We start from the raw sequence: 26,884 nt of genomic DNA on the forward strand, positions 1-26,884 counted from the left end.
CTCAACCACTGCACCACCAGGGAAGCCCTCTCATTCCTTCTGAACATACTATATGCTCTGGTGCAATCGTTTTCAAACTTTTTGGTCTCAGAGTTCCTTTAACAAACTTAAAAAGTATTGATGGTGGGCTTCCCTAGTGGTGCAGTGGTTGAGAGTCCGCCTGCCGATGCAGGGGACACGGGTTCGTGCCCCAGTCCGGGAAGATCCCACGTGCCGCGGAGCGGCTGGGCCCATGAGCCATGGCCGCTGGGCCTGCGCGTCCGGAGCCTGTGCTCTGCAACGGGAGAGGCCACAACAGTGAGAGGCCCGTGTACCGCCAAAAAAAAAAAAAAAGTATTGATGGGGCTTCCCTGGTGGCGCAGTGGTTAAGAATCCACCTGTCAATGCAGGGGACAGGGGTTCGAGCCCTGGCCCAGGAATACCCCACATGCTGCGCAGCAACTAGGCCCGTGCGCCACAACTACTGAACCTGCGCTCTAGAGCCCAAGAGCCACAACTACTGAGCCCGCGCACCTAGCGCCTGTGCTACACAACCACAACAAGAGAAGCCACGACAATGAGAAGCCCACGCACCACAACGAAGAGTAGCCCCCGCTCGCTGCAACTACAGAAAGCCTGTGTGCAGCAATGAAGACCCAATGCAGCCAAAAATAAATAAATAAAATTTTTAAAAAAATTATTAATGACCCCAAAGAGTTTTGGTTTATATGAGTTTTATCTATTAATATGTACTATATTTGAAATTAAAACTGAGAAAAATTTAATACACAAGTACACATTCCATTGGCCATCAGAGTGATAACCTCATTACACATCATGTAGTGTCTAGAAAACTCCACTGAACCCTCATGCAAGAGAGTGAAAAAGACAAAGAACATCTCAGTATTATAAACATAGTTTTGACTTCAGGGATCCCAGGCCACACTTTGAGAACTATTGCTCTAGCTAAACTAAACACACCCTCACTGTTTCACCTCTGTCTTTAGCTTGGCCATTTCTTCTTTCTGGAAAGTTCTTCCCTATCTCTGTCTGTAAAAGTCCTTCAAAGCTCAAATACCTGATTCCTCTAGCCAGACGTTCACCCTTTCTTCCCCCACACCCCGTAGCATCTGAATCCTCTCTTAAAAGGCCTTCTCCCAAGTCACCTGTACTGCAGTTCCTTGTAAGTATGTCGTCTTCTCTCTGCTACTGGACTACAAGCTACATGAAAGCAAGTACTGGGTCCAAGTCATCTTTTTATCCCCATTAAAACTCACATCCTAATTAACACATAATAGGAGACCAATAAATATCTAAGTGAATAAATCAGCAGGCCTAAGTAGACTTGGAAAAATAAGCAAGAAGACATATCTGATTGCCCCTCACTGACCCTGTGACTTTCAGACAAGGTTTCTAGATGTCCAAAAACTCACACTGAAATTCCTGAAGGAACTAGTTTTTCAGAAACTGCTTACATCACTCTTCATCCCTTCAGTCACTTAAGCCCTTCAGGTTAAAGTGCTGACATAGTTGTCCTGATAAATGCAGTGCAGCCTGGTCCCTAGGAGGCTTGTTAAGTCATAAAGTCAGAGGCTGGCTACTTGCCTGGGAAACTACCACTGATGCTCCTGGACAGCTTATTGCCGAAAGAGACCTCATAGGGGAAAGAGGGCAATGTTTTCAGGGGAATGAAGAGGTAAGAGGCCAAAGAAACTTGGATACAATATTGCCTTCATTTCTGCATCTTGCTCGGCAAGCCCCAGATCTCTGCCTTGGCGCATGCCAGGGCTGGGAGATGACAAGCCCTTATTCTTTGTAAAAAATAATTGTGTGTTCTGAAACGACACTTCTATTATGATTCTCAAATTGACATCTCTGCTTTAAAGCAGAGGCATCCAAGCCTCCCCATTTCACACACTGGCAATTATCGCTTAAGTTATCCAACGATAGGCACTCATCTGATCCCTGCAGGGCCCCCTAGTTCTAGGGGTGCACTTACAGCACATGATGCAGTTGCCAGAAGAGACTGGCAGGCAATTCCTGCTCCTGCTGTGGGGCAGACCAAGGCAAGGTGGCACTGCTAAAAGGCTAACCTCAGGAAAAAAAACAGACATGCTACAGAAAGAGCTCACAGTGCCTGTTGTGTGGATCAGCCTTATTTTATCATCATCCAGCATAAACAATTCACAGGGCTCAAAGTAAAGCCTTTTACCAGACAAACATCTTACAAAACATTAACATATCCCTCAATGTCTCTGTGCAACAAGCAATTGACGGCAAAATATCAGAGCACAACATAATCAGAGACACCAAGAGGGAAGAAGGTGGAAACAATTCATACGGGGTGTGCAACTGTGTATCTGGCTATACGAAAGTCTTGCCTGAAAAGTCAGTCAGACTCCTCTTAGAACAGCGGACCCTCTGCTGACCGTTAGGTACTTGGTTATTTTTATTTATTTTTTTTTTAATTTTTATTTTATATCGGAGCATAGTTGATAGGTTTTTTTTCTTTTTTTTTTTAATGTGGTATGAGGGCCTCTCACAGTTGTGGCCTCTCCCGTTGCGGAGCACAGGCTCAGCGGCCATGGCTCATGGGCCCAGCAGCTCCGCGGCATGTGGGATCTTCCTGGACCGGGGCATGAACCCGTGTCCCGTGCATCGGCAGGCGGACTCTCAACCACTGCGCCACCAGGGAAGCCCGATAGGTTATTTTTAATACAATTGTAAAATGGTTGGCGCTATGCCTAGCTCCTGTATATCCTCAACATATCACATTATAGTTATGAAACGTCCATTTATAATAAACACTCACTTTTGTCAGCATCTGAACTCAAAGGTCCAAGGTGATCTACATGGACATGTTTACTCTGTCTCCAATTCTTTCTCTCTGGGAGACTTGGGAGGTCTGCCCACAGACCACAGACATTTTTAAACTAGGAATTTAGATCAGAGGCTTTTCACCAAAGGATGAGTAGGATCATACCAATTAACAAGTTCCAGAGCTAGTTCTGATATTCACATGCACACATACCAACAAGCAGCAGCCATGACATGCAAGTTTGAACTTTAATCAAGAGGCAGTTACTAGAATCTGTCATACAGGGTGAAGTAAGTCAGAAAGAGAGAAACAAATACTGTATGCTAACACATATATATGGAATCTAAAAAAAAAAAATGGTTCTGAAGAACCTAGGGGCAGAACAAGAATAAAGACACAGATGTAGAGAATGGACTTGAGGACATGGGGAGGGGGAAGGGTAAACCAGGACAAAGTGAGAGAGTGACATTGACATATATACCCTACCAAATGTAAAATAGATAGCTAGTGGGAAGCAGCCACACAGCACAGGGAGATCAGCTCGGTGCTTTGTGACCACCTAGAGGGGTGGGATAGAGAGGGTGGGAGGGAGACGCACGAGGGAGGGGATATGGGGATATATGTATATGTATAGCTGATTCACTTTGTTATACAGCAGCAACTAACACAACAATGGAAAGCAATTATACTCCATAAAGATGTTAAAAATAAAAAAAAATTTTTTTAAAGAGGCAGTGAATCCTAATTGACTGGTTTCCCCCCAAATCAAGAAGAGATTTACAGAATTCAATAATCCTGAATTCTCAGCTAATTTTTTAAAAATTTATCTTATTTATTTTTGGCTGCATTGGTTCTTAGCTGTGGCATGCAGGATCTTCATTGAGGCGTGCGGGATCTTTCGTTGCGACGCAAGGGCTCTACTTACGGCGCGTGGCTTCTCTCTAGTGCCATGTGGGTTCTCTCTTCTCTAGTTGTGGTGTGCAGGCTCCAGGGCTCATGGGCTCTGTAGTTGTGGTGCAGGGGTTCCAGAGCACGTGGGCTCTGTAGTTTGCCGCACGCAGGTTCTCTAGTTGAGGTGTGCGAGCCCAGTAGTTGTAGCACCCAGACTTATTTGCCCCGTGGCTTGTGGGATCTTAGCTCCCTGACCAGGGATCAAACCCGCGTCCTCTGCATTGTAAGGCGGATTCTTTACCACTGGACCACCAGAGAAGTCCCCCTCAGCTAGTTTTATTCAGAATAATAGACAATTCCAAAAAAGTCTATCTCTAGACCTACTAATACTACAAAGGATATATGATATAATCATTTACTGTTTCAATAACAGCAAACCTTGCACATTTCTTCTCAGATGATTCTTCACATTCACATTCCTGACCTGAAATTTTAAAAACCCTCAACGAGGGCCATTCGTTCTACCGACCCTGGTATACTGCAAACAGCATACTCTATAATATGAAATAAAACCTTAGGGCCAACATCAGAAAAGCAAAGAGAAGTTAGTAAAATGAAGCCTAACAAGAGAATGAGGAAAAAGGAATGCACAGTGGGCTGGGGCATTTATTAACCAGAGGCAAAGAGGCAGCCTTCCTGGCTGTCTGTTCAAGCAATTAGGTTTCTGGAGTCTATAGAAATAGAAAAGAGGGCAGAGACTCCCAGCTGGGCCCCCAAACAATCCACTGTCAGCCCTTGCACTAACCCAAAGCTCAGAGTACAATCACTTTTCTTATATCCTGGGCTCACTCTGAACTGCTTCTCTTAGTGACATTTGATTTTCACTGATTCACCTCTGGGGGTATACTACTTGCCCTTCCACCCTGATCCCGACCTCAGGAACCTTCTTGATTCCCTTTGGACTCAGCATTTGACTCCACTGGAATAATTTCTCTACCATTTCCCTCTGTCTAGACAACACGAAATTGTCATAAATGACACCTAAAGTACAATTAGGAGAAAACCTGCAATTTCCACTCTCCTCCCCCGTTTCCCAAAAGAATTGCACATGCATGTCAATCAGTACTACCATGAAGATTAACTCTGTGAAGCCTGGAAGCCATTTAATTTCCAGCTTGCTAAATATTATGCATCTCCCCCCCACTCCACTATAATTAGAAGATCTAAATTGCCTTCTTTTCTCTAGCACTAATGGTTATAATATCAGAGATCTGAATGCCTGCTGAATCGATACCTGGGTAGAAAGGCCTTACACTTTATCCAGCTGCATTTTATTTAGCAGAATCAGACAAAAGCAAAAAGACAAGGCAAAAGAGAAGAGAGGCAATGAGAGAAAGGCATGACTCAAGAGCATCAGAACCAGGCAGTACGATTATAACTATTATAAAAATAAGATAGTTTGAAGCCACTGCCAGTTCCTTGTGAAATGTAGTATCAAAAAACAGCAAGGTCAGGGGACAGAAAATCATGAAATAACTTATCAATGGTTTTCAATGGGAGGGGGTTCCCTCCAGGAAACCTATGTCTGGATACATTTTGGTAGTTGCAACTGGGTGGGGGGAGTACACTGGCATCTAGTGGGTAAAGGCCAGGGATGCTGCTAAACATCCTATGATGCATAGGACAGCTCCCCCCTCCTCCACCTCAATAAAGAATTATCCAGTCTGAAACTTAATAGTGCTGCTTTTGAGAAATCCTCTGACACATCTTAACAGTCTGAGATTAACGAAGGGAAACTGAATAACTAATATATGAGGTAAGTCCGTGCTTTAGCTTCAGAAACAAATTGCAGTTTAACTCATCATCTTGTGTCACTTATTAGCTGTGTGACCTTGGGCAAGTTCATTAACCTCAGCGTCCAAATTTAATGGGAAATGCCTATTTCACAAGGTTGTTACGATTAACTAAGAACATAACTATAGTAGCCAGTACAGTCTAATAAAAAATGATTATTTTTTTCTTCCCTCGATTACAGTTCCCAAAGTACCTGCAGGTAACACCTAGCCACCCAAGTCACTATGCCTACAAAGGTGGTTTCCTAGAAAGACATGTGTTGAAGAAGGACTGGTACTATAAAGGCAGAGACATGGGTATCTCCGCCCTCAGAATCACATAAGCCTCACCCAAATAGACCAACAAGAGCAGTTAGTCAACCATCCACCAATCTGGCTATTGGCCCATCCAACCACTGATTCAAACCACAAATAATTATTGAGTGCCTATTATTGGGTATATATTAGTACATAAAATAGATATGGTCCCCACAGTAGCTAGTATCTGAAGATGGACTCCAAAGAATCATACTTCTTGGTATTCTTGCCCTTGTGTGGTCTCCTCCCACACTGAATCTAGACCAGCCTGTTAACTGCTTTAATCAAGAAAACATGGTGAAAATTAAAAACAAAAAAACAAAAAAACTGGTGAGTTCTGGGATTAAGCCTTTTTGAGAACTGACAGCTTCCAGTTCCTCCCTCTTGGAACTGTCACTTTTGGAAGTGCTAAGCCACTACATAAAAAGTCTGGTTACTCTACTGGAGAGGCCACATGGAGAGAGGAGCCCTTAATAGGCCTAGATGCTCCAAATGAGCCTCCAGATGACTCCAGAGAGACCCCAAGCAAGACCGGCAGAATTCCTCAACTGAGCCCAGTCTACCCAAAGAACAATGAAAGATAATAAAATTGTTATTTTAAGTCACTAATTTTGTTTTTTGGTTGGTTATGCATCAGTAGATGAATGAATTAGTTCCTGATCTTCTAGAACTTTCAAGCTAGTTACAACAGCAGCATTAAAAGTTAGTTTACAAGGGAAACTCGGCTACCAAAACAAAACACCAAACAACACATTTGGAAAGGGACCTTAAACAATAAAACTCAGTGCAAACTTGCTCACTGTCCAAAGCATGAGGTCTTGGTACTGGTCAAAAGGGTGAATGTCAATTTAGAAAGACTTTCTACTCTTTTCTACTTGTCTCAATCAGGCTCTCCTTCTTTTTGAAACACACTTCTGCCCTGGACGGCTCCCTCTCAATATTGAAGGTGACCCTAGAATTGGGGAAACTAAGGCTATTTGTAATCCCTCTCTTATCAAGAGGCAAATAGTTTCTTTTGCACAGATCATTATAATAGAGTGCAGGAAAAATGAAGATAATATCCCATTCCCTTGCTATGGGCCAAACTACTTTCTGTATCACTACACTTTCTAAAATAGAATATCATTGCGTCTGCTGCAAGTGACTAATGGGAGTAACTGGCACTAGCCCTATCACAATAGCTGTTCCTTACCCTTTCCTTCATACAGCACCTCACTTTTTTATGTACTTGGTTTACCCTAATTTTACATGGTGAGATTTCATAGATCATGAAGACTTAAGTCCAAAAAAAAAAAAAAAAAAAAAAACACGGTACTAACAGATACAAAAGAAAATGACCTGTAGGGAATGTGTCATGGCAAAAGGAGTTTTTGTTTGCTTTTTGGGTTTTTTCTGTTTGTTTGACTTTTGAGCAGAGTAATAATGGAGAAAGAGAGAAAAGAGCTGGCATTTCTTGAGCATCTAAACATGTAAAAGCAACTGATGCTTAACTCATTTAACCTGCATAACAACGATTTTATAACTGAAGTTCAGAGAGGATATTTAATCTGCCCAGGGTCACACAATAGGGCCAGAATTTGAATCCGAAGTTGCTCAAATCCAAATCCTTCTATTAGAATACATTACAAGAAAAGAGGGGGAACCTAAGGAGACTATGAGAGTTAAAGTAACACTGCATCACACATGGGACAGGAGCAAAAGGAAAAATAAAGGTGATGGATGATGCAAAGGAATTTTAGTACACTTCAGAGATTTAGGGAGGAGGTGGTGGTTGCGATGTTAAGAGTTCCTGGGTGGTCTAAAACAGTATTCTCTAACTTAGTGCATATCAAAATCATCTGGAGAGCTTGTTAAAAACGCAGACTGCACACCTCCCACCCCAAGTTTCTGATTCAGTAGGTCTGGAATGAGCCCAGAAACTCGCCTTTCTCACATCAGCAGGAGATGCTGATGTTCCTGGTCTGAAGACCACACTTTGAGAACCACTGGCCAAAGATCGCACGACAAACACATTCTGATGTATCTACACCTCTCTCTCTCCTTCTGTCTCTCTCTCTCTCTCACATATAACTTACCCCGTCCAAAATAGTACCATCTAACACAGCTGCCAAATTTAGTTGCTCTAGGAGGGACTATAAATTCATCAACTCTTTGTAAATGAACTATACTTCAATTAAAAAAAAAAATTGGGGGCTTCCCTGGTGGTGCAGTGGTTAAGAATCCACCTGCCAATGCAGGGGTCATGGGTTCAAGCCCTGGTCCGGGAAGATCCCCCATGCCGCAGAGCAACTAAGCCCATGTGCCACAACTACTGAGCCTGAGCTCTAGAGCCTGTGAGCCACAACTACTGAGCCCACGTGCCACAACTACTGAAGCCCGCGTGCCTAGAGCCCGTGCTCGGCAACAAGAGAAGCCACTGCAATGAGAAGTCCACGCACCGCAACAAAGAGTAGCTCCCACTCACCACAACTAGAGAAAGCCCGCGCGCAGCAACAGAGACCCCCAACACAGCCAAAAATAAATAAAATAAATAAATTTTTAAAATTAAATTTAAATTTTTTAAAAAAAATTCAGTAACTCTGTTAGGATGACCATTTGCCTTCAAGGAGCTAACAGAAAATGACCAGCCCAGCTTCTGCCTCAATTTTGAGAACTCAAAAGAGACAAGCATAAAAAGGAATCAGAAAAGCATGCAGAAAAGAAAGAGTGCTAGACTTCTGGGAAAACACTAAAGTTTAAAAAAAAAAAAAAAAGAAGAGTTCTTTCTTGTCTTAGTTTTGAAAGGGTTACATCTGCTAAAAAGAAAATTAAGAAAACAATCCTACTTACAACAGTGTCAAAAAGAATAAAATACTTAGGAATAAATTTAACCAAAGAGGTGGAAGGTTTGTACACTGAAAACTATAAAACACTGCTGAAAAAAATTAACGACACAAATAAAAAGAAAGACATCCCATGTTCATGGATTGGAAGACTTAACATTGTTAAAATGTCCATAATACCCAAAGCAATCTACAGACTCAATGTAATCCCCATCAAAATCTCAATGGTATTTTTTTCCTTTATTTCCTTTTTTTTTTTTTGCAGAAAGAGAAAAAAAATATCCCAAAATTCATACAGAATCTCAAAAAGAGTTCTGGATAGCCAAACAATCTTGTGAAAGAGGAACCAAGCTGGAGGCCTAACCTGCCCTGGTTTCAAAACATATTACAAAGCTATAGCAATTAAAACAGTATGGTACTGGCATAAGGACAAACAATAGACCAATGGAACAGAATAGAGAGCCCAGATATAAACCCTTGTGTGTATGGGCAAATGATATTTGACAAGGGTGCCAAGACTACACAATGAGGGCAGGACAGTCTTCCCAACAAATAGTACTGGGAAAACTGGCTATTCACATGCAAAATAATGAAGATTGTCCATTATCTTATGCCACAGATAAAAATTAACTCAAAATGGATTAAAAATCTAAACATATGACCTGAAACTATAAAACTCACAGAAGAAAATATGGGGGAAAAGTTTTATAACATTGGAATAGGTAATGATTTCTTAGATACTACACACAAAAAAATCCCACGGGTAACAAAAGCAAAAATAGACAACTGGGACTGCATCAAACTTTTAAAACTTAAGCAAAGGAAACAACAGAATAAAAAGGCAATCTACAGAATAGGACAAAATGTTTGTAAGCTATTTATCAGATAAGGGGTTAATAGCCAGAATATATAAAGAACTCCTACAATTTAATAATAACAACAACCAAAAACCCAATTAAAACATGGGCAAAGGACTTGAATAGACAGTTATCCAAAGAATATATGCAAATGGCCAACAAACATATGAAAAGATGCTCAACATCACTTATCATCAGGGAAATGCAAATAAACCACAATGACATATTATCTCATGCATGCTAAGATGCCAATCTCCAAAAACAAAAATAAACCCAAACAGAAAATAACAATGTTGGCAAGGATGTGGAGAAATTGGAACCCTTGTGCACTGTTGGTAGAACTGTAAAGTGGTGCAGCTGCTATGACAAGCAGCATAAAAGTTCCTCAAAAAATTAAAAATATAACTACTGTATGACCCAGCCATACTACTTCTTAGTATATATCCAAGGGAATTGAAAACAGAATCTTAAAGAGATATTTGAACACCCATGTTCATTACAGAATTATTCACGTAGCCAGGATGTGGAAGCAACTTAAAGGTCCATCCACAGATGAATGGATTAAAAAAATGTGGTACATACACACAACTGAATATTATTCAGCATTTAAAAAGGAGAAAATCCTGTCATATGCTACAACATGGATGAACCTTGAGGACATTACGCTAAGTGAAATAAGCCAATCACCAAAAGACAAATACTGCATGATTCCACTTATATGAGGATCTAAAGCAATCAAATTCACAGAAAAAGAAAACTGAATCATGGTTGCCAGGGGATGGCGGGACGGGGAAATGAGAATTGTTCAATGAGCATTTCACTCTTGCAGGGAGAAAAAGTTCTAGAGATCTGCTATACAACTATGTGCATAGACTTAACAACACTGTACATTTAAAATTTAAGAGGGTAAATTTATGTTTTTTTAATCACAGTAAGAAAAAAGACCCCCAAAATAGGTTACATTTGCCACCAGAACAAAGAAAGCAAAAGATAAAAGCCACCTTGCTGAGGTGAAGTGATCCAAGGAGACAGCAGGGAGATAGAGGAAAATTGAGAAACGTATATGAACATGTGTAGGGGAGGAAAAAGGAAAAGAGGCAAAAAGATTCAAACTCATACTCTCTGATGCAGCAAAGGAAAAGAGCACAATGTTAACAAGCTGCAATTCTCCTTCTATGACAAGGTCATACTTTCAGCCTTTGATTCCTTTATTATTACAAGTTTCTACTCTTGCTCTAACTTGATTTTAATTTTCTGGCAGGTGACATCCAAATCAATCGGCCTTCTCATGGAAACCCATCCCTCTGTCCAAGGCACTCTGCTCACAGGGAGAGGTGCAGACATTCTTGTCCAAGATTTCACATAGTTCATCATGAAAGGAAGGTTACTTTCATACTGCATAACCTGACATGACAGAGGTCTGCTCACTAAATGGTGCCCCAGCCAGCAAATAATCGTGGCACCCCCACCTTCCCTCTTTGGAAACAAAGGAGGAGTTTATTAAATGTTGCTATTAAAAAGTCAGGCAGCTTTTCAGGTGAGGGGGCTGTGAGCATGTCAGCCTACTGCCAGCAGGGGAGCCCTTTATGTGTGAATTAGGCAGGATGGGTGGGGTAGAGGAGAGAGTACTGCCATGTCCAGTGCCTCCCCCTGGTGGAGACAAGGGGTAGGGAACTTAAGAAGACCTTCTTGAGCTAATGAAAGCAGTGGTAACCAACACAAAATTGGAATTAAGCAGGAAACGTAAATGGATGAAGTCAGCCCAGTGCAGACTAAGGCACAAAGAGGGTCCACACCTTGACTAAAGGGGCAACAACTACTCAACTCCTGCTGATTGTTATTATGTGGGAATGTAAGCCAGATCTAATTTTTTTTTCAAGAGAATCCAGAAATCTGGATTTATGCAGAAAAAACTGAAATTTTTAGTGACATCGTGAGGGCCAAACAAATGTACCTGAAGGTTATTTTGCAATCTCTGGGCTAATATAACAGGCCCACCTGCTAAAGCCAAATTTGCTCATCTGAACACATTGTCAGGAGTGCTTCCAAGAAGGAGCAGATGATGTACTGGATCCTCCTCCTCCCCATAAATGTATAAGAAATCCTAGAGGAGGAGGAGAAGCTACCTGCACAGCTCTAATGGGCTGGGACCGATTACAAAAAGCAAAATATATTATGCAAACAGAACCCCGTACACCTGGTGTTAATGTCTTAGCAAAACCTCCAACACATCCTTTAGAGCACTACTCTGAACAGATTACAGTAGAGAAGGGGATCTGAAGGGGGGAAAATGAGTACATGGGAAATTGCTCCAAATATATTTGCAGTACACATAGATCCCACTGAAGTCCCTGTGGCACTCCAACACTCTGAGCTGACAGAAGCGATTACATATTTTCAAGTTCTCAGTGTGTATACAAAGCACACAGCCTGCTCTACACCATTCAGCCCCAGACAGAGGGATGATGGGGGATAATTTAGATCTGCCCAACAGGTGTTAATTTGACCTGCAGTGGGGGAAGGGCTGCCTGTCAAGCATACAGCCTGGAGGACCTGGAGGCTCACACCCTCCCTAACACCAGGGCAAGCCTCCTCACTTGCAAACAATTCCCAAGACAGATATATAGCAAGGTTAGAAAACCTTGCTTCAGGGCAGAAAGCAGAGGAAACAAGAAACTCTTCATGCACTTAAGCCTGCTCTTAACCGTCAAAGAATCGTACAAGAGCCAATACTCAGGACATCTAGTCCAAAGTACAGAGAGAGACAAGTGCAGGGGTCCCCTCCCTACCTCTTCCAGGGCCCTCCTTATCATAATGCCTTTTATTACTATAGCACCCAACTCTCTTCCATTCCAAGTCATATTCACATAAAGCAGGGATTGGCAAACCATGGTCTGTAGGCCAAATCTGGCCTACTGCCTGTTTTTGTATAGCCCATGTGCTAAGAATGGTTTTTATATTTTTAAATAGCTGAAAAACATCAAAAGAAGAATATTTCACGACACGTGAAAATTATATAAAAATCACATTTGTGTCCGTAAGTAAAGTTTATTGGCACACAGCCATACTTATTCACTTACCTATTGTCTATGGCTACTTTCGTGCTACAATGGCAAAGTTCAGTATTTGCAACAGAGACCATATGGCCTACACAAAGCCTAAAATGTTTACAAACTTGCCCTTCACAGAAAAAGTCCTAGTCACTGAAACAGAGGATACAACCAGGGATCACACAGAATTCAGAGGCTCAAATACAGAGTGACTTAGCTGGGCAGATGAGCAGAGAAGGGGAAAAAGATTACCAGGTACCCTCTCTTCTACTCTACCCTCACCCTCATATTGCCAAAGAGAGAAGTGGGTTTTCTAACTATCCCCGAAAACAAATAACTTAAATATCTAAATGTTACTGCCTTATGATGGGGCAAGAAATATCTGAACTCTCTCAATCATTTAACAAGGCCAGGAAGACTAGGTGGCCCAAAGTCAGTAAGTGAGTGTCAAAGATGGAACCAAGTCTCCCTCATACAAGGCTACTGGAGAAGAAAAGTACATGAACACCTCCAGGTGGCATATGTTAGAAGTCCTTCTCAACCTTGAGGATCAGATTCCTGAAAAACCCGGTGGTAGGATTTACAACTAAGAAACGTAAGACCTTATGGGAGGGGAAAAAACACAGGATTAGGAGTCCTAATCTATGAAATTATGAATATCTATAAAATTATGCTCACTAAAATAGAAAATATCATTTTATACGTTTTAAATTAGTAATAATGAATACAATTAATTTTTACCATTAACAATGTTCACACTCTTCAGCCCCAGCAATTGTAGTTCTGAAAATTCATCCTCCTCTAGAGACACCTGCACAAGTACACAAAGATGCTACAGCATTGTTTCTGCATGCAAAAACCAGAAACAATACAGATTCTGTCAACAGAGGACTTGTTTAATTATGGTGCATCCAACTGTGGAATACAATGCCATTGTTAAAAAGAATGTAGCAGATCTATACACATCAACATGGAAAAATGTCCATGACATATTAAGTGAAATATGTAAACGGTGGAAGAGTAGATTTAGTATGATCCCATTTTTATAAATAAAAAAAAGTGCTTTCATTTGCAGAGAAAAAATTCTTAAGTTAACACACAAATTGCTAAACAGTGGTTAGCACTGCAGAGGACATTCACTATAGATAGATAAATCACACATTTCTATGTTTGAATTTTTACAAATGACTTTGTATTTGTTTTGTAAGCAGACAAAACAGGCATCTCAAAATTCCATTTATGATACCTTGGTGACTACAAATTTTTCACGCTCTCCCTTCCTCACAGTTTCAATAACATGCTGTCATGCTTGGGGGATGGGGGTGGCTTTGTTGCAGATAATACGCCTGCCAAGAGGCTTTATTTCTTTATTTATTTGGCAACTCTTCATCCAAACATTTAAGGCCCTTCTAATTCTGACACAATCATTGACTCCCGCCTTCTGGTTTTCACCACAGAATCAAGACACAAATTAATCTAAAAGTGTGTGATGCTGGCCTAACTTTAATTTACCCTATTTAGCAGAGCCTCTTCAGTCTATTGTCAATCAGCAGCCACATGATCCTTTTAAAATATAAGATCATGCTACTCCACTTCCCAAGGCTTCCCAAATCACTCAGAGTAAGATGTAAAATCCCTTAAATATCTTAGAAGGCCTGCATAATCTGGTCCCCATTACCTCTCTAACTTCATCTTCTATCACTCCATCCTTCACTGTGCTCCAGCCAAGCGTTTCAGGGATTTTGCATTTGCCCTTCTCTGGTAGAATGCCCTTGCCCCCAATGTATACAGAGTTTACTCCCTTACTTGCTTGAAGGAAGGAAGAGGTGTCTGCTCCAATGTCACCTTACCAGACTTCCTCTGATGACCCTATTTAACACTACAAACTTCCACCCCAGAAACACCTACATTTTCAAATATTTTTCTTCATAGAATTTAACATCATCTGGCATACTAGATATTTTATTTATGTGTTTATTTTCTTTCTCTCATTAGAATAAGAGACTTCTTGCTGGTACTTAAATAGTATATGGTACACAGTAGGTACTTAGTAAATATTTGTCAACCTTATGAATGAATGAATCGATCAATCAGAGTAATTATTTCACCAGCCCAATTCCCAGGGTTATAACAAGAGCCACGCTCCTTTAAGGCCTGGGTTTATCTTCCCCCACGCTTCCCTTACTCTTTTTTTTTTTTTTTCTTTTTTTTTGTGGTATGCGGGCCTCTCACTGTTGTGGCCTCTCCCGTTGCGGAGCACAGGCTCCGGACGCGCAGGCTCAGTGGCCATGGTTCACAGGCCCAGCTGCTCCGCGCCATGTCAGATCTTCCCGGACCAGAGCACGAACCCGTGTCCCCTGCATCAGCAGGCGGACTCTCAACCACGGTGCCACCAGGGAAGCCCCTAGAAGTTTTGACAGAGAAAACTGATGTGTGAAAGCACTAATTTCAAATGAAGAGGACGAAAGAGCACCCTCTTTAGGACCCAGAAGTTTGACTCCCATCTTTGCTACAAGCACCTCTTTAAAGTCACTTCCGGGCTTCCCTGGGGTCACTTCCCCTCTCTGCATCTAAGTTTTCTCATCAATTAGAAAGAGACAGAGACAGACAGGCAGACAGACACTGGACTAAATAAACTCTAGGTTTTCTCCAGTTTCAAGACGACATTTAAATAATTTTCTTTTTTTCCCTAATACCAGCCTTTCAAGGCCACAGGGACCCTGTTGCAAGAAGCCCCAACACCCTCATCTTCTCCTGCTAAGTCCTGGGCTATCAGACCCCAAAAGAAGCTTCTCATGGTGAAGCAAAGGGTCTGCCATCCAAGTTATAAACTGTAACCTGGAGTCAGACTATATAGAGACAGTCACCTTCCACTGCCCAGAGGCAAAAGGAGATAAACCGTGCATCGCTGTTCAGCAACATAGAGCTACACTGAAATACACACTTTTGCTTCATATTCTCACTATCTGAAAACACTATAGATTATATCAGCAACACCAAGGATCAAAACATGCCTCCTTAGTCCATCTCCTACTACATGGCTGAAGAATAAACGCCCTCCCTTCAAGTAGACGCGCACACACACAGTAAGGACACCTCTTCCCTGCCAGCCTAGCCCAACAGTGACATCTGCTGGGGAAATCCAAGCAAGGCCGCTCATCAGCCAGAGAACACTGGACCTTCAGAAGGTGGTAGAAGATGCCGATTAACACAAGTATATATTAGTGATTTATACCAGAATGCAGCCCCTCAGTTTATGAGGAAGTGGTGGCCCTTCTTTAATGGGTGTGCACTTAGAATGTTTTACAAGATACCTCATTTTTGATAGGCTGTAAACCCTCGTGGTACACCTCATTCAAGCTCATTTGAAAAGCAACTCCATAAATAATGTAACCACTGGATTAATATACTATTTTACAATGAGAACTGTGCATTTGTATATTTTAAAATTTAAAAAGCGTGTGTGTGTGTGTATATATATATAAAATTGTTTACAGCAAGATGACAAGGGACTTCATTTTCTACAACATAACATTTCTAAATGCTTGAACTTTTTTATTTAAACCACAAACACATACTACTTTTCGCCTAAAAAAAATTCTGATACATCCTTAACAGTTTCTGGGTTTTAAATGGCCCACTTTATTAAGAAGTGACTATTAATATATTAGTCACACGTGGCTATCTACATTTAAATTAGTTAAAATTTAAATGTAGTTTCTCAGATCATACTAGCCACATTTCAAATGCTCAATAGCCACATGCGGCTGGTAGCTACTATACTATATGGCACAGATACAGAACATTTTATTAGACAGAACTGCTCTAGAGAAACATACTGGAGTATTTTCAGACAAAATTATATGATGTCTGGGTGGCTGGGAGTGGGTAAGGGATACAGACGAGTGTTGAAAATTTCTTAAGCCAGGTGATAGGTATATGGGAGTTCATTTATACTACTTTTCTTTTCATTTTTATATGTTTGAAGATTTCCATAACAAAAAGTTAAAAGAAAAGAAAAACATAAAAATGGTTCACCTAAAAATGAGATTATCACTTTAAGAAATACACCATGGGGACTTCCCTGGTGGCGCAGTGGTTAAGAATCCACCTGCCAGGGGCTTCCCTGGTGGCCCAGTGGTTGAGAGTCCGCCTGCCAATGCAGGGGACATGGGTTTGTGCCCTGGTCCGGGAAGATCCCACATGCCGCGGAGCAGCTGGGCCCATGAGCCATGGCCGCTGAGCCTGCGCGTCCGGTGCTCCGCAACGGGAGAGGCCCCAACAGTGAGAGGCCCGTGTACTGCAAAAAAAAAAAGAATCCACCTGCCAATGCAGGGGACACAGGTTCAAGCCCTGTCCAGGAAGATCCCACATGCCACAGAGCAACTAAGCCCGTGCACCACAACTACTGAGCCCGCATGCCACAATTACTGAAGCCCACGCACCTAGAGTCCGTGCTCTGCAACAAGAGAAGCCACCATAATGAGAAGCCCGCGCACCGCAACGAAGAGTAGCCCCTGCTTGCCTCAACTAGAGAAAGCCCACATGCAGCAACAAAGACCCAACGCAGCCATAAATTAATTAATTAATTAATTAATTTAAAAAAAAACACACACACCATGGAGGGCAGCCTAAAAAAACTTTAGTCATGCACACTGGAGTTCAAATCCCCACTCAGCAACCTACTGTGTGACCTTTAACAAGAAACTTGACTTCTCTGAGCCACTCTTTCCTCAACTGGAAGATGGGAAATTTCATACCTGCCTTGCACAGAGTTACTGTGAAAATTAGAAATAATTAATGCAAAGCTAGAACAGAGCAGTAGGCTCTCAGTAATTGGTATCTCTAATTATTATCAAACAACAGAGTTTGTTTTAAACAACTCAGGTAGGGCTTCCCTGGTGGCGCAGTGGTTGAGAGTCCGCCTGCCGATGCAGGGGATACGGGTTCGTGCCCCGGTCCGGGAAGATCCCACATGCCGTGGAGCTGCTGGACCCGTGAGCCATGGCCGCTGAGCCTACGCGTCCGGAGCCTGCGCTCCGCAACAGGAGAGGCCACAACAGTGAGAGGCCCGCGTACCGCAAAAATAAAAAATAAAAAAAAATAAACAACTCAGGTATTTCTCAGAACAGCAACACATGAAGAGGTCCTGCTAGAACAGAACGGACAGAGGCTGACCACAAACCCACTGATGCTAGTGAAACAGGCACTGGTAGGCTTTTAGAGCAATAACTGTAGACAGTCCTTTATGGCTACCTTTAATAAACTTTTTGAATGCCTACTATATGTCAGGCACTATGCTTGCTACTGTCTCACCTCTCTTGACAAAAAGGAAGAACAGAGTCTCAGGCTCCTGATATGGGTCATTATGCAAGGCAAAGTATTCCAAAGCTGGCAATTTAGATGTTAATCCAGAACTGGCCTCAATCAAACGGGCAGAGTAACAATCTCAGCTACCTCATCTATCTTTCATATCTGACCAAGTCTCCCTGTGTTCACGTCACTAACTGCCCTTAAGTAACTTCTTCTTATCCTGAATTCATCATGCCCTTTCCTCCCTTAGCATGTGCTATATCCTCAAAATAAAAAGGTCTTTCCCTTTCCAAATCCTACCCATCTTTCAAGACTTATTCTTGTAAAGCCTTCTTTGATGATCCTTCCCTTTCTCTGAAATTAGACTACATTTAAGCTCAGTACCATACAATGAAGCATTCGGCTCATTTACATTTTTTATGTAATTACATGTAAATAAGTCTTGCCTCTACAACAACACTGTATACTGCCAGTGGGCAAAGACCAGGTATTATACTGCTTTTGTACTCCTGACAGTGCCTAGCACAGTGCTAGAAAAAATATATAATTCAACAAATACTTATTAACTGGGTAACTCTCTAAAGCATTCTCCCAAAATAACAAGTACATTATGTGCACAATCCATATTCCCACCCTTGCTAGAAGCTTATGTCAGAGAAACTTCAGATGCTTCAACAGAGGATGTAATGCACAGCAATATGCTGTTTGGATCCAACAAGCATATTCTGGGAGTTGGTGATTATGCTAGATTTGACCTTTACAGAATTACAGAAAGAAGTCCCTAATAAATCAAGATAGATGCGCACACAGCCATACACGGAACATGTGGTGGGCGATCAACTACACCCACTCTGTTTCTTCCATGAAAGAGTTGCCTGGGATGCCAATCCAAGTATGGAGAGGCCTTCCTTCTATGAATTTCTTCTTCTCCACCTCGAGGTGAATGTCCATCTGGAAGATCTACTCAAAGAATCTTAACTAAGCAACTAACTTGCTGTCCAAAAAATATATATCGCTAAAAAACAAAAAAACTTTTTCTTGACATATATACGTACTATTTTCTTTTCCTTTTGTCAAGTTGCAGTGTTCCAAAAGATATGGTTTCAGAATTTGTCCAAAGCAACACAATCAAAGACCCAATACACTAATCTGTCCTAAGCAGGGTTCTCTTTTACTACTTTTTCCTAGTCTCTCTGGGACATTTTGTTGTTTCACAATAACCAGTCCTGCACATACAATCCTTGGAGAAGGCCAAAAAAGCAGAGCAGAGGAAGTCAACGGTTTTACCTCCTCATGCCTCTCTAACCTCATCTACAACTCTCCTCCAAGGCTAACGTCACATGAGCTTAGCCAGAAAAGGAGCAAGCCGAGTCACCTGACTCATACTGCCAGGCCTTATCCTCTTTCCGCCACCACAGCAAGATTTTCCAAGAAGATGCAATGGAAGCTAGGGAAATCAGAACCAGATGCATGATGCATGGATCCCAGACACTCCAGATCCAGCCACAACACCCACAGGACTGAAGGAAGAGATATCAGGAGGAAAGTAAGGGATACAGGAGAAGACAGGAAAGCATCTGCTCACCTCCTGAGTGAATCTTCCTCGGAGCTTTCCTCAGCCATATCCTGATGTAAGGCCTCCTGCGACACAGTTCCAGATCTGCTGGACTGGGTGTAAATTCGTTCCCAGTGGCCTGTCTCCTGGTTGAAGGCCACCCCCACAGTCCTCTCCTCCTGTGGGCTAGCAGAGCTGCTCAACTCCAGCCTGCTGGAGCTCGGCGTTTGGCCCTCAGTCCGCTCGAGAGGTGGCAACTGGCTGCCACTCGAGGGCATGCCCTCAAAGGTACTGGGGACCTGCCAGGAGGAGCTGGCTTCACCAGAGGAGTAGTTAGGTGCACTTCTTTCCCAGCGCAGGGTATCGTTGTTGAAGGTCAGGAGATTGTGGCAAGCGCGGCAGCGGTTCAGGTGGCCGCGGGACAGGTTGGAGTTGTTCTCACTGCTGTGTGGGGTGGGCTGGTGGGAGGGGCCTGGCCTCTCAGATTCAATGTTATTGTTGAGCATTTCCTGGGCCTGTTGGGCCTGGGGCGCTTCCCCACTCAGGCTCTGGTCCAGCTCCTGAAGCCGGTCATACTCCAAAAAGAAGCGTCTCAGGTCACATTGAAGCTCATGGCGAATGCTGCCCGAGTTGTTTTGGCTGGAGCCATTCCCTCCATCTGACTCAGCTGCCAACCCTGAAGCTGGAAAACCCCTCCCTTCTGTGGCTGAAGTGTACACAGATGCTTGAGAGCCACCTTCCTGCTGTCTCAGCACAGACAGCAAACTCACCGAAGAGGCACTGGTCCTGGGCGGGGGCATGGATTCCGCCTCAGAGCGGGAGTTCAGACTGAGCACTGTCCGGGTCCACTCAGATCCTGTCAGCCCGGGAGCGATTTCTCGGTGATACCTAGAAGGGTGGCTAGACAGAGGGCCTCCCAAAGAGCGACGGGTGGGACCCAGACTGAGGTTGCGGAGCGTGTTGCCGGCAGTGCTGCTCTGGACTGTACTGAAGGCAGACGGCCGGTTCAGGAGGCCCTGGTCCTGCTGCGCTGATGAGGCCTGCTCCGGGGGATGGAAGGGCTCGGTCTGTACAAAAGAAAAGGAAGGGGTAGTAGCCCTGGCAGGAGCAGGGGGTACACTGTCCTGGTGTGGCAAGAGGGAAGGAACTCGAGTGCCAGAGCAGCGGCTGCAAAGGCACAGGATCCCAAGGTGCTGGCAGCACTCGGCTGTGGGGTAACTGACCCGCTGTCGGAGCCGGATGTAAGCGGAAGTCCTGGGACGCTCCGTGGAGGGCTGAGGGGGAGGCGGTGGGGGTGAGGGGGTGGCAGAATCTTGCACTGTGCTTTGCTCTCCCACCTGGATGCCAGAGGAGCGGGAGGACAGCATGTGCAGGAAATTGTGGAGGAGAGGCGTCCGGCGCACTGGCTGTGACTGCAGGAGGGCACGCTGACGGTAATGCGATAATTCTGTTCCGTCTATGGGGATCTCTGGTTCGTCATCACCCTGCAACGTGGACCAAGGTGGGGCGGGGGCAGAGCCAGGTAGTTAGGTAGAACTTGCCGGTAAATCAAGAAAAACTACTGATAATCATCCAAGGAAAACCTTTCTAGAGAGGCAACAACTCCATCCTTGAAGTACTGAGAACTGGTTCCAGATTCAGAATCATCATATGGTATTAAATTATTCACTTCCAATTAGCAACACTTCTGAACGAGTACAGCTGGCAAACCAACTCTGTTACAAAAGGCATTTCCATGACATGGAGGCAGTAAGGGGAAGCAAAATGTCAACCAGCCAGAGGCACATGAATGACAAGTTATCCAACACGGCCTGGTTACTTCTACTGGGACGATCACTCAGGGGTTTCAGAATGGACTCCCCTGTCACGATATGGCTATAACTTTGAGTACAGTCTGAAGCTAGTTTTGAATCTTGACTGGAAAGAAACACCTGGACATTGAAAACTGAAGTCCAATATAATCAGAATTAGAGCACTAGTTGAGAAAATAACCCACAGTTTAGACAGAGTTGAAACTGCTGACTAACTTACCTGCTGATTAGAGGGGTTAACAATTGCTGTGAGTAAGTAGTGTCCAAGAGGATCAAATCTCACCAGACTGAAAGCACAGAAGAAAGGGACAGAGACACAGAGAGAGAAATTATGTTAACCAAGAAGAGGAAACCTGTGAGAAAACGTCTGGAAATCATTACTGACAATTGTGGGATCACCGAGGTATCCACTTAATGCTACAGACTTCCAAAACTTTCAAACAGATTAAAGTAATAAAGCTCAATACTTCTTCTTACGTCCTCACACTTGCCAGAATAAGGTAATACGTATCGCAAAAATAATTTCAAAAAACACCCGGGCTTCCATCCCAGGAAGCAGCTAGCTACGTTAAGCACACAGCTGCTCATGTCTAAGAGCCCATCATAATAGTAAAGCAGAGAATGCTCCCATACTCTGCCACAGGTTCAGGTCTCCCCTCACACAGCAGCTACACTGGCAAGAAGCATGAGTGCTGGTGACAAGGAACAGTCTCAGCATCAAGTGACATAGCTGAGGCTAGAAAATTAGCTAATATCCAACTGCGATACCAAGAGGACCAAAGGAAAACAATGCATCAACTATAATTCAGGCACTATGTGCGCTGATTTTGAAGGCTAAATATGTAAATATCTACTAGCAGATTGGATACATATCTACACCTCCACTTTCCATTTCCAGAAAACCAGGGATGAGCAACTTAGCCACCAAGCTACCCACCACCTGAATACCTTTCAGGATTATTAAAAAAAAAAAAAAAAAAGCTTTATACCAAACCAGATAGCTTTGAACCTAAAAAAGATTCTAACAGCCATAGTCTACAGAGACCAGAAGATGAGGCCAATATGGAACAGCTGAAATGAACAATATGAACTGCTTCCTAGCTGATTAGCCAGATGCTTAAAAAGCAGGAAGAGCCATAGGGATAACACCCTGCCCTGAGCAGGGATAATACGGAGATAATAATCTGTCTCCTGAGGTGAAAGCACGGGTGAATGCTCTCTGCCATGTTAATCCTACGCCAGACATTGCTGGTGGGCAGAGCACTCACCGGACCCGTTCCATCTCACTAGCTGTCTTCACCACAGCAAAGGGCTCCCGTCGACTCCAATCCCAGAAGTGGATCTCATTGGCAGTAGCAATCAGCAGGAGCTGAGCCGTAGGGTGGAAAGCCAGGGAGGCAATGGCATTGTTGCTATCTGTGAACCAGCTTTCACTGCCACCCTATGAATGAACAAATCCCAGACATTCTTAAGTTACAAGCTGCCAGCAGACTGAGATGTCAATTTCAAAAAAAAAAGGGTCCATTTAACATAAAACGACTACTTGTAGGGCCTACTTTAAGTATGTCCTCTGAAAACGACGTACAAAACCAGTGATCTGGCAGTGTCACAACTTTATCAGAAAAACATTACTGTCAGCTCAGTTTTGTCATTTACAATCCATAAGCAATGAGCACCCGCACAGCTCCTGTTTCTGTAGCCTGTGAAAACTCAAGCTTGGTGCATGACATGGTGCACAACAACCCATTAGCCAGTCACCAGGACAAGGAGCACGTTGCTTTGATGATCATCATCAGAATACAGTACAATCCTTGATCTAAAACAAGAGAAATCCATCCTGAAGACGTCTTAGAGTGTCCTGTACTATGTCACAATGGGCAGACAGTTAAATAGGGTGTTCATCTTAGAACGGAGGGCTGTAGGCTAGACTCCCTATCAGTAAGTAGGCAATGATTACTGAGTAAGTACTCAGATATAGTCCTAAGAACCTGGCTAGTCTCTCCTCCAGAGTTAAGAACCCAAAGGTAAACAAGTCTCTGCATTTAGAATACCAAAGAAAAGGAAACACTTACGTGTAAATCCCAAATCCTAACCTCCCCATCTAGGCAGCCAGAAGCAATAAGGCCTGAGATGGTGGGATGAAAAGTGACACACCATGGAGTGCGGCGGTGTCCAATCAGAGAGTGAACACACTTGCCTGTCTTCACCTCCGTGATATAGATATTATGGTTTACATGGGTGGAGGCCAAGAGAGTCCTAGGGAATCAAAGAGGAGGAAGTAAATGTGAAGCATGTGGGAGGGTAACAAACTTTATCAGCTTTGGACAAAAATGAAAATTGATACTTATTCCCCATCCCAACATGATAAATACTACGACTTGGGCATTACAAACAACAGAAACATTCTCATCTTTAAAAGCTTTCGGCTTCTCCATTCTGTCCCCAGAAGACACATAACCCCTTCAGAGAATATTCTTTCCAGCAGGGAAAACTATCACACTATTGGTGGCCTATATCACACAGGCAAAGGATTCTTACTGAGAAACTTTCCAAGTTCTGATCCTCGACGTTCATAGATTCCTTTGCTTATTCCCATTATTTTTATGGTTAGCACTGCTCATCTACTTTCTTTCCCTTTCTGATAACACTGGCAAAGCTCTGTTCATTCAGTGCTTCAAAGAGCCTTTAGGGGGCTTCCCTGGTGGCGCAGTGGTTAAGAATTCGCCTGCCAATGCAGGGAACACGGGTTCAAGCCCTGGTCCAGGAAGATCCCACATGCCACGGAGCAACTAAGCCCATGTGCCACAACTACTGAGTCTGCGCTCTAGAGCCCATGAGCCATAACTACTGAAGCCCGCGCGCCTAGAGCCCGTGTTCCGCAACGAGAGAAGCCACCTCAATGAGAAGCCTGCGCACCGTAACCAAGAGTAGCCCCCGCTCGCCACAACTAGAGGAAGTCCGCGCGCAGCAAAGAAGACCCAACACAGACAAAAATAAATAAATTAATTAAAAAAAAAAAAAAAAGAGCCTTTAGGGATTTGTCTTGGAAGATCAAGCTAGGCCAAATACACAGAAAGCAATGCTGTCACAAGTCTCAGGTAAAGTTTAGGTAAGGACTTGGTGGTACCTGTCTGGGCTGAAGGCCAATAAAAAGGTAGAGCGTGGACTATCCGGCAGTTCTACTCTCTGAGAAATAAACAAACAAAAGTTAAAATACATTATTTATAAACTATGGCTCACTCTATCTCAAAAGCACCAAACCATTCTAGACTAGTATTTACAGTGTAAGCTTAAAAACTGGAGACAATGATCAAGCTACAAATTGAGAGAGATAAATCTAAATTACCTTCAGGAAAAATATCTAGCTCTAAAGAAAAATGATATTTCTAGCCCATTATGCTTCCAAATTTATTAAAACCTCCCCCCACAAAAAACCAAGTTAGATATATCAATTCTCCTACACAAAATAAATTATACCCCAACTCTATGTCATTAACCCATTCTAAGGCCCCATTCTACTGTCACCCCTACAACTCCTATGTGAAAAACACCCATTTTTCTCACCTTGCCCTCCCATTTCATCCACCGGGTTTTATCTTCCACCAGCTCCTGCAGAAGTCGCTGAGCTCCAAAGGTCCGAGTGCCCCGTTCTCGCCCCCAGAGTATCCGGACAGCATTCTTCTCTGGAACAACCTTCATGGTCCTCAGTAGCCACTGTCACACCAGGCCCGGGAAGAGAAGGAGCGAGCAATAGCTCTACACGCTGAAGCAGCTAAAATGAGGCCATTCAGGTCCTTGTAAGTTGCCTTCATGGAAATCTAAGGTATAGACATTAATGTCAAAGAACATCTATTCTGCAGTCAGAGAAGGTTCCCACTGCAAATATGATTCTAGCTCAAAGAGGAAAGTACTGTTCTTTTCATATTTAACGACATCTTCTCAGAAAACACCCTTCTCCCAGAACTTTTCTTCCAAGAATATTTCATCCTTAAATTCCTCCCATATCCTCCATAGCTCAGCCTTATATCTAAAGAAGAGACCATTGTCTAAAGGAGTTATTCTTTTTATCAGGCAGTAAAAACTCTTTTACTAACCAAAAGGTCTAAAACCCTGTCAAAAGCAAAACAAATCACAACACAATATCTGCACTCTGGGGACTTCCCTGGCAGTCCAGTGGTTAGGACTCCGTGCTTCCAATGCAGGGGTCACAGGGTCAATCCCTGGTCCGGGAATTAAAATCCTGCATGGCACACAGCACAGCCCAAAAAAAAAAAAAAAAAAAAAAAAATCTGCACTCCCCGCTCTGTGCCAAGCTGCTTCCCTAGTTGCTAGTAGTCCTCCTTATCACTTGGGCAGCCTCCAAACTAAAGGACACGTAACCGATTTTAAAAGGCTATTACTTAAGGTATGGTTCTTATGCAGCAGCTTCAATTCTATCTCCTACCTAAAAGCAAGTGCACAGAATCACTTAGAGGTACCTTTCTCATTCTCTTTTTCTCTTCCCCACTCAAGTTCCAGAATAGAGGACAGAGGAAAGAGAAGAAAAAATTTCAATTCCTTTTTCTCATCCACTGCAAGCCTTAACTGTATAAAACTGTCACAAAATAAACACAAATTCTACTAAAATGTCAAATAGCAGCAAAATATACACATGTGCAACAATTAAAGAATTGTGGTCCCTCCAAACAATGAAATATGCAGCCCAATGAAATGACATTTGAAAAGAATACGTATATAAACCTCATTCATTGCAACACTGTTTCTTCAACTATATGTTGAAAAAATTCAAATATACAGAAAAGTTGAAAACAGTAGAATAAATACCAACTACTCACCACTTAGACTCAAGAATTGCTAATATATTGTCAAATTTGCCTCATTTATCTCTATGGATAGAGATATATAAGGGTTGTTTTAATTTTCCTGCGAACCATTTCAGCAGGCATTGAGATACTCTAATCCTATATACCTCACTGTGCATCTAAGAATGAAGACATGTAACTTCATAACCACAATACCATTATCACACGCATTATCATTTGTGCCTTTAATACACCAAATACACCAAAAAGTGTCTTAAAAAAAAATCCAGGGCTTCCCTGGTGGCGCAGTGGTTGAGAGTCCGCCTGCCGATGCAGGGGACACGGGTTCGTGCCCCGGTCCGGGAAGATCCCACATGCCGTGGAGCGGCTGGGCCCGTGAGCCATGGCCGCCGAGCCTGCGCGTCCAGAGCCTGTGCTCCACAACGGGAGAGGCCACAACAGTGAGAGGCCCGTGTACCGCAAAAAAAAAAAAAAAAAAAAAAATCCAGAACCCAATCAAGGTTCAAGCAACGAATTTGGATGTTATGTCTCTTTAGTCTCTTTTACTCTAGAATGGCCTCCAAGTTTTATTTTGGTTGGTTCTGTTTATGCTTGTTTGGTTGTTTACAACACAAGCTTTTTAAAAAGACCAGGAGAGTTGACTTGTTGACTTGCAGTTGACAGTTACATCCTAGTTTTGTCTGATTATTTCCTCACAGTGCCATTTAACTTGCATCTCTATCCCTAATACTTCCTGTAAACACTGACTAGATTTAGGTTAAGAGGCTTGGGCAAAAATGCTTCTCAGGTGATGCTGCCTATGTACCTCATCTCAT

General features: G+C 42.9%; 1 protein-coding gene across 3 annotated transcripts in view; it reads right to left on the reverse strand.

Annotated features, from left to right (window-relative positions):
- AMBRA1 (autophagy and beclin 1 regulator 1) overlaps positions 1–26,884 on the reverse strand; it is a 175,142-nt gene that overhangs the window by 120,604 nt on the left and 27,654 nt on the right. For 2 of the 3 annotated variants that reach the window (XM_082845636.1, XM_082845637.1), the window contains exons 2-7: positions 24,811–25,064; positions 24,374–24,432; positions 23,319–23,502; positions 22,515–22,687; positions 21,467–21,533; positions 19,466–20,919 (exon numbers count right to left, since the gene is read on the reverse strand). In XM_082845636.1, coding sequence (XP_082701762.1) covers positions 19,466–20,919; positions 21,467–21,533; positions 22,515–22,687; positions 23,319–23,502; positions 24,374–24,432; positions 24,811–24,945 — 2,072 coding nt within the window. In that variant the 5' untranslated portion in view covers positions 24,946–25,064. The remainder of the gene's footprint in view (positions 1–19,465; positions 20,920–21,466; positions 21,534–22,514; positions 22,688–23,318; positions 23,503–24,373; positions 24,433–24,810; positions 25,065–26,884) is intronic. The other variant, XM_082845638.1, reaches the window with a different exon arrangement.

Source organism: Leucopleurus acutus (genome assembly GCF_964270905.1).
Source record: "Leucopleurus acutus genome assembly, chromosome: 8".
NCBI classification, from domain to species: domain Eukaryota; kingdom Metazoa; phylum Chordata; class Mammalia; order Artiodactyla; family Delphinidae; genus Leucopleurus; species Leucopleurus acutus.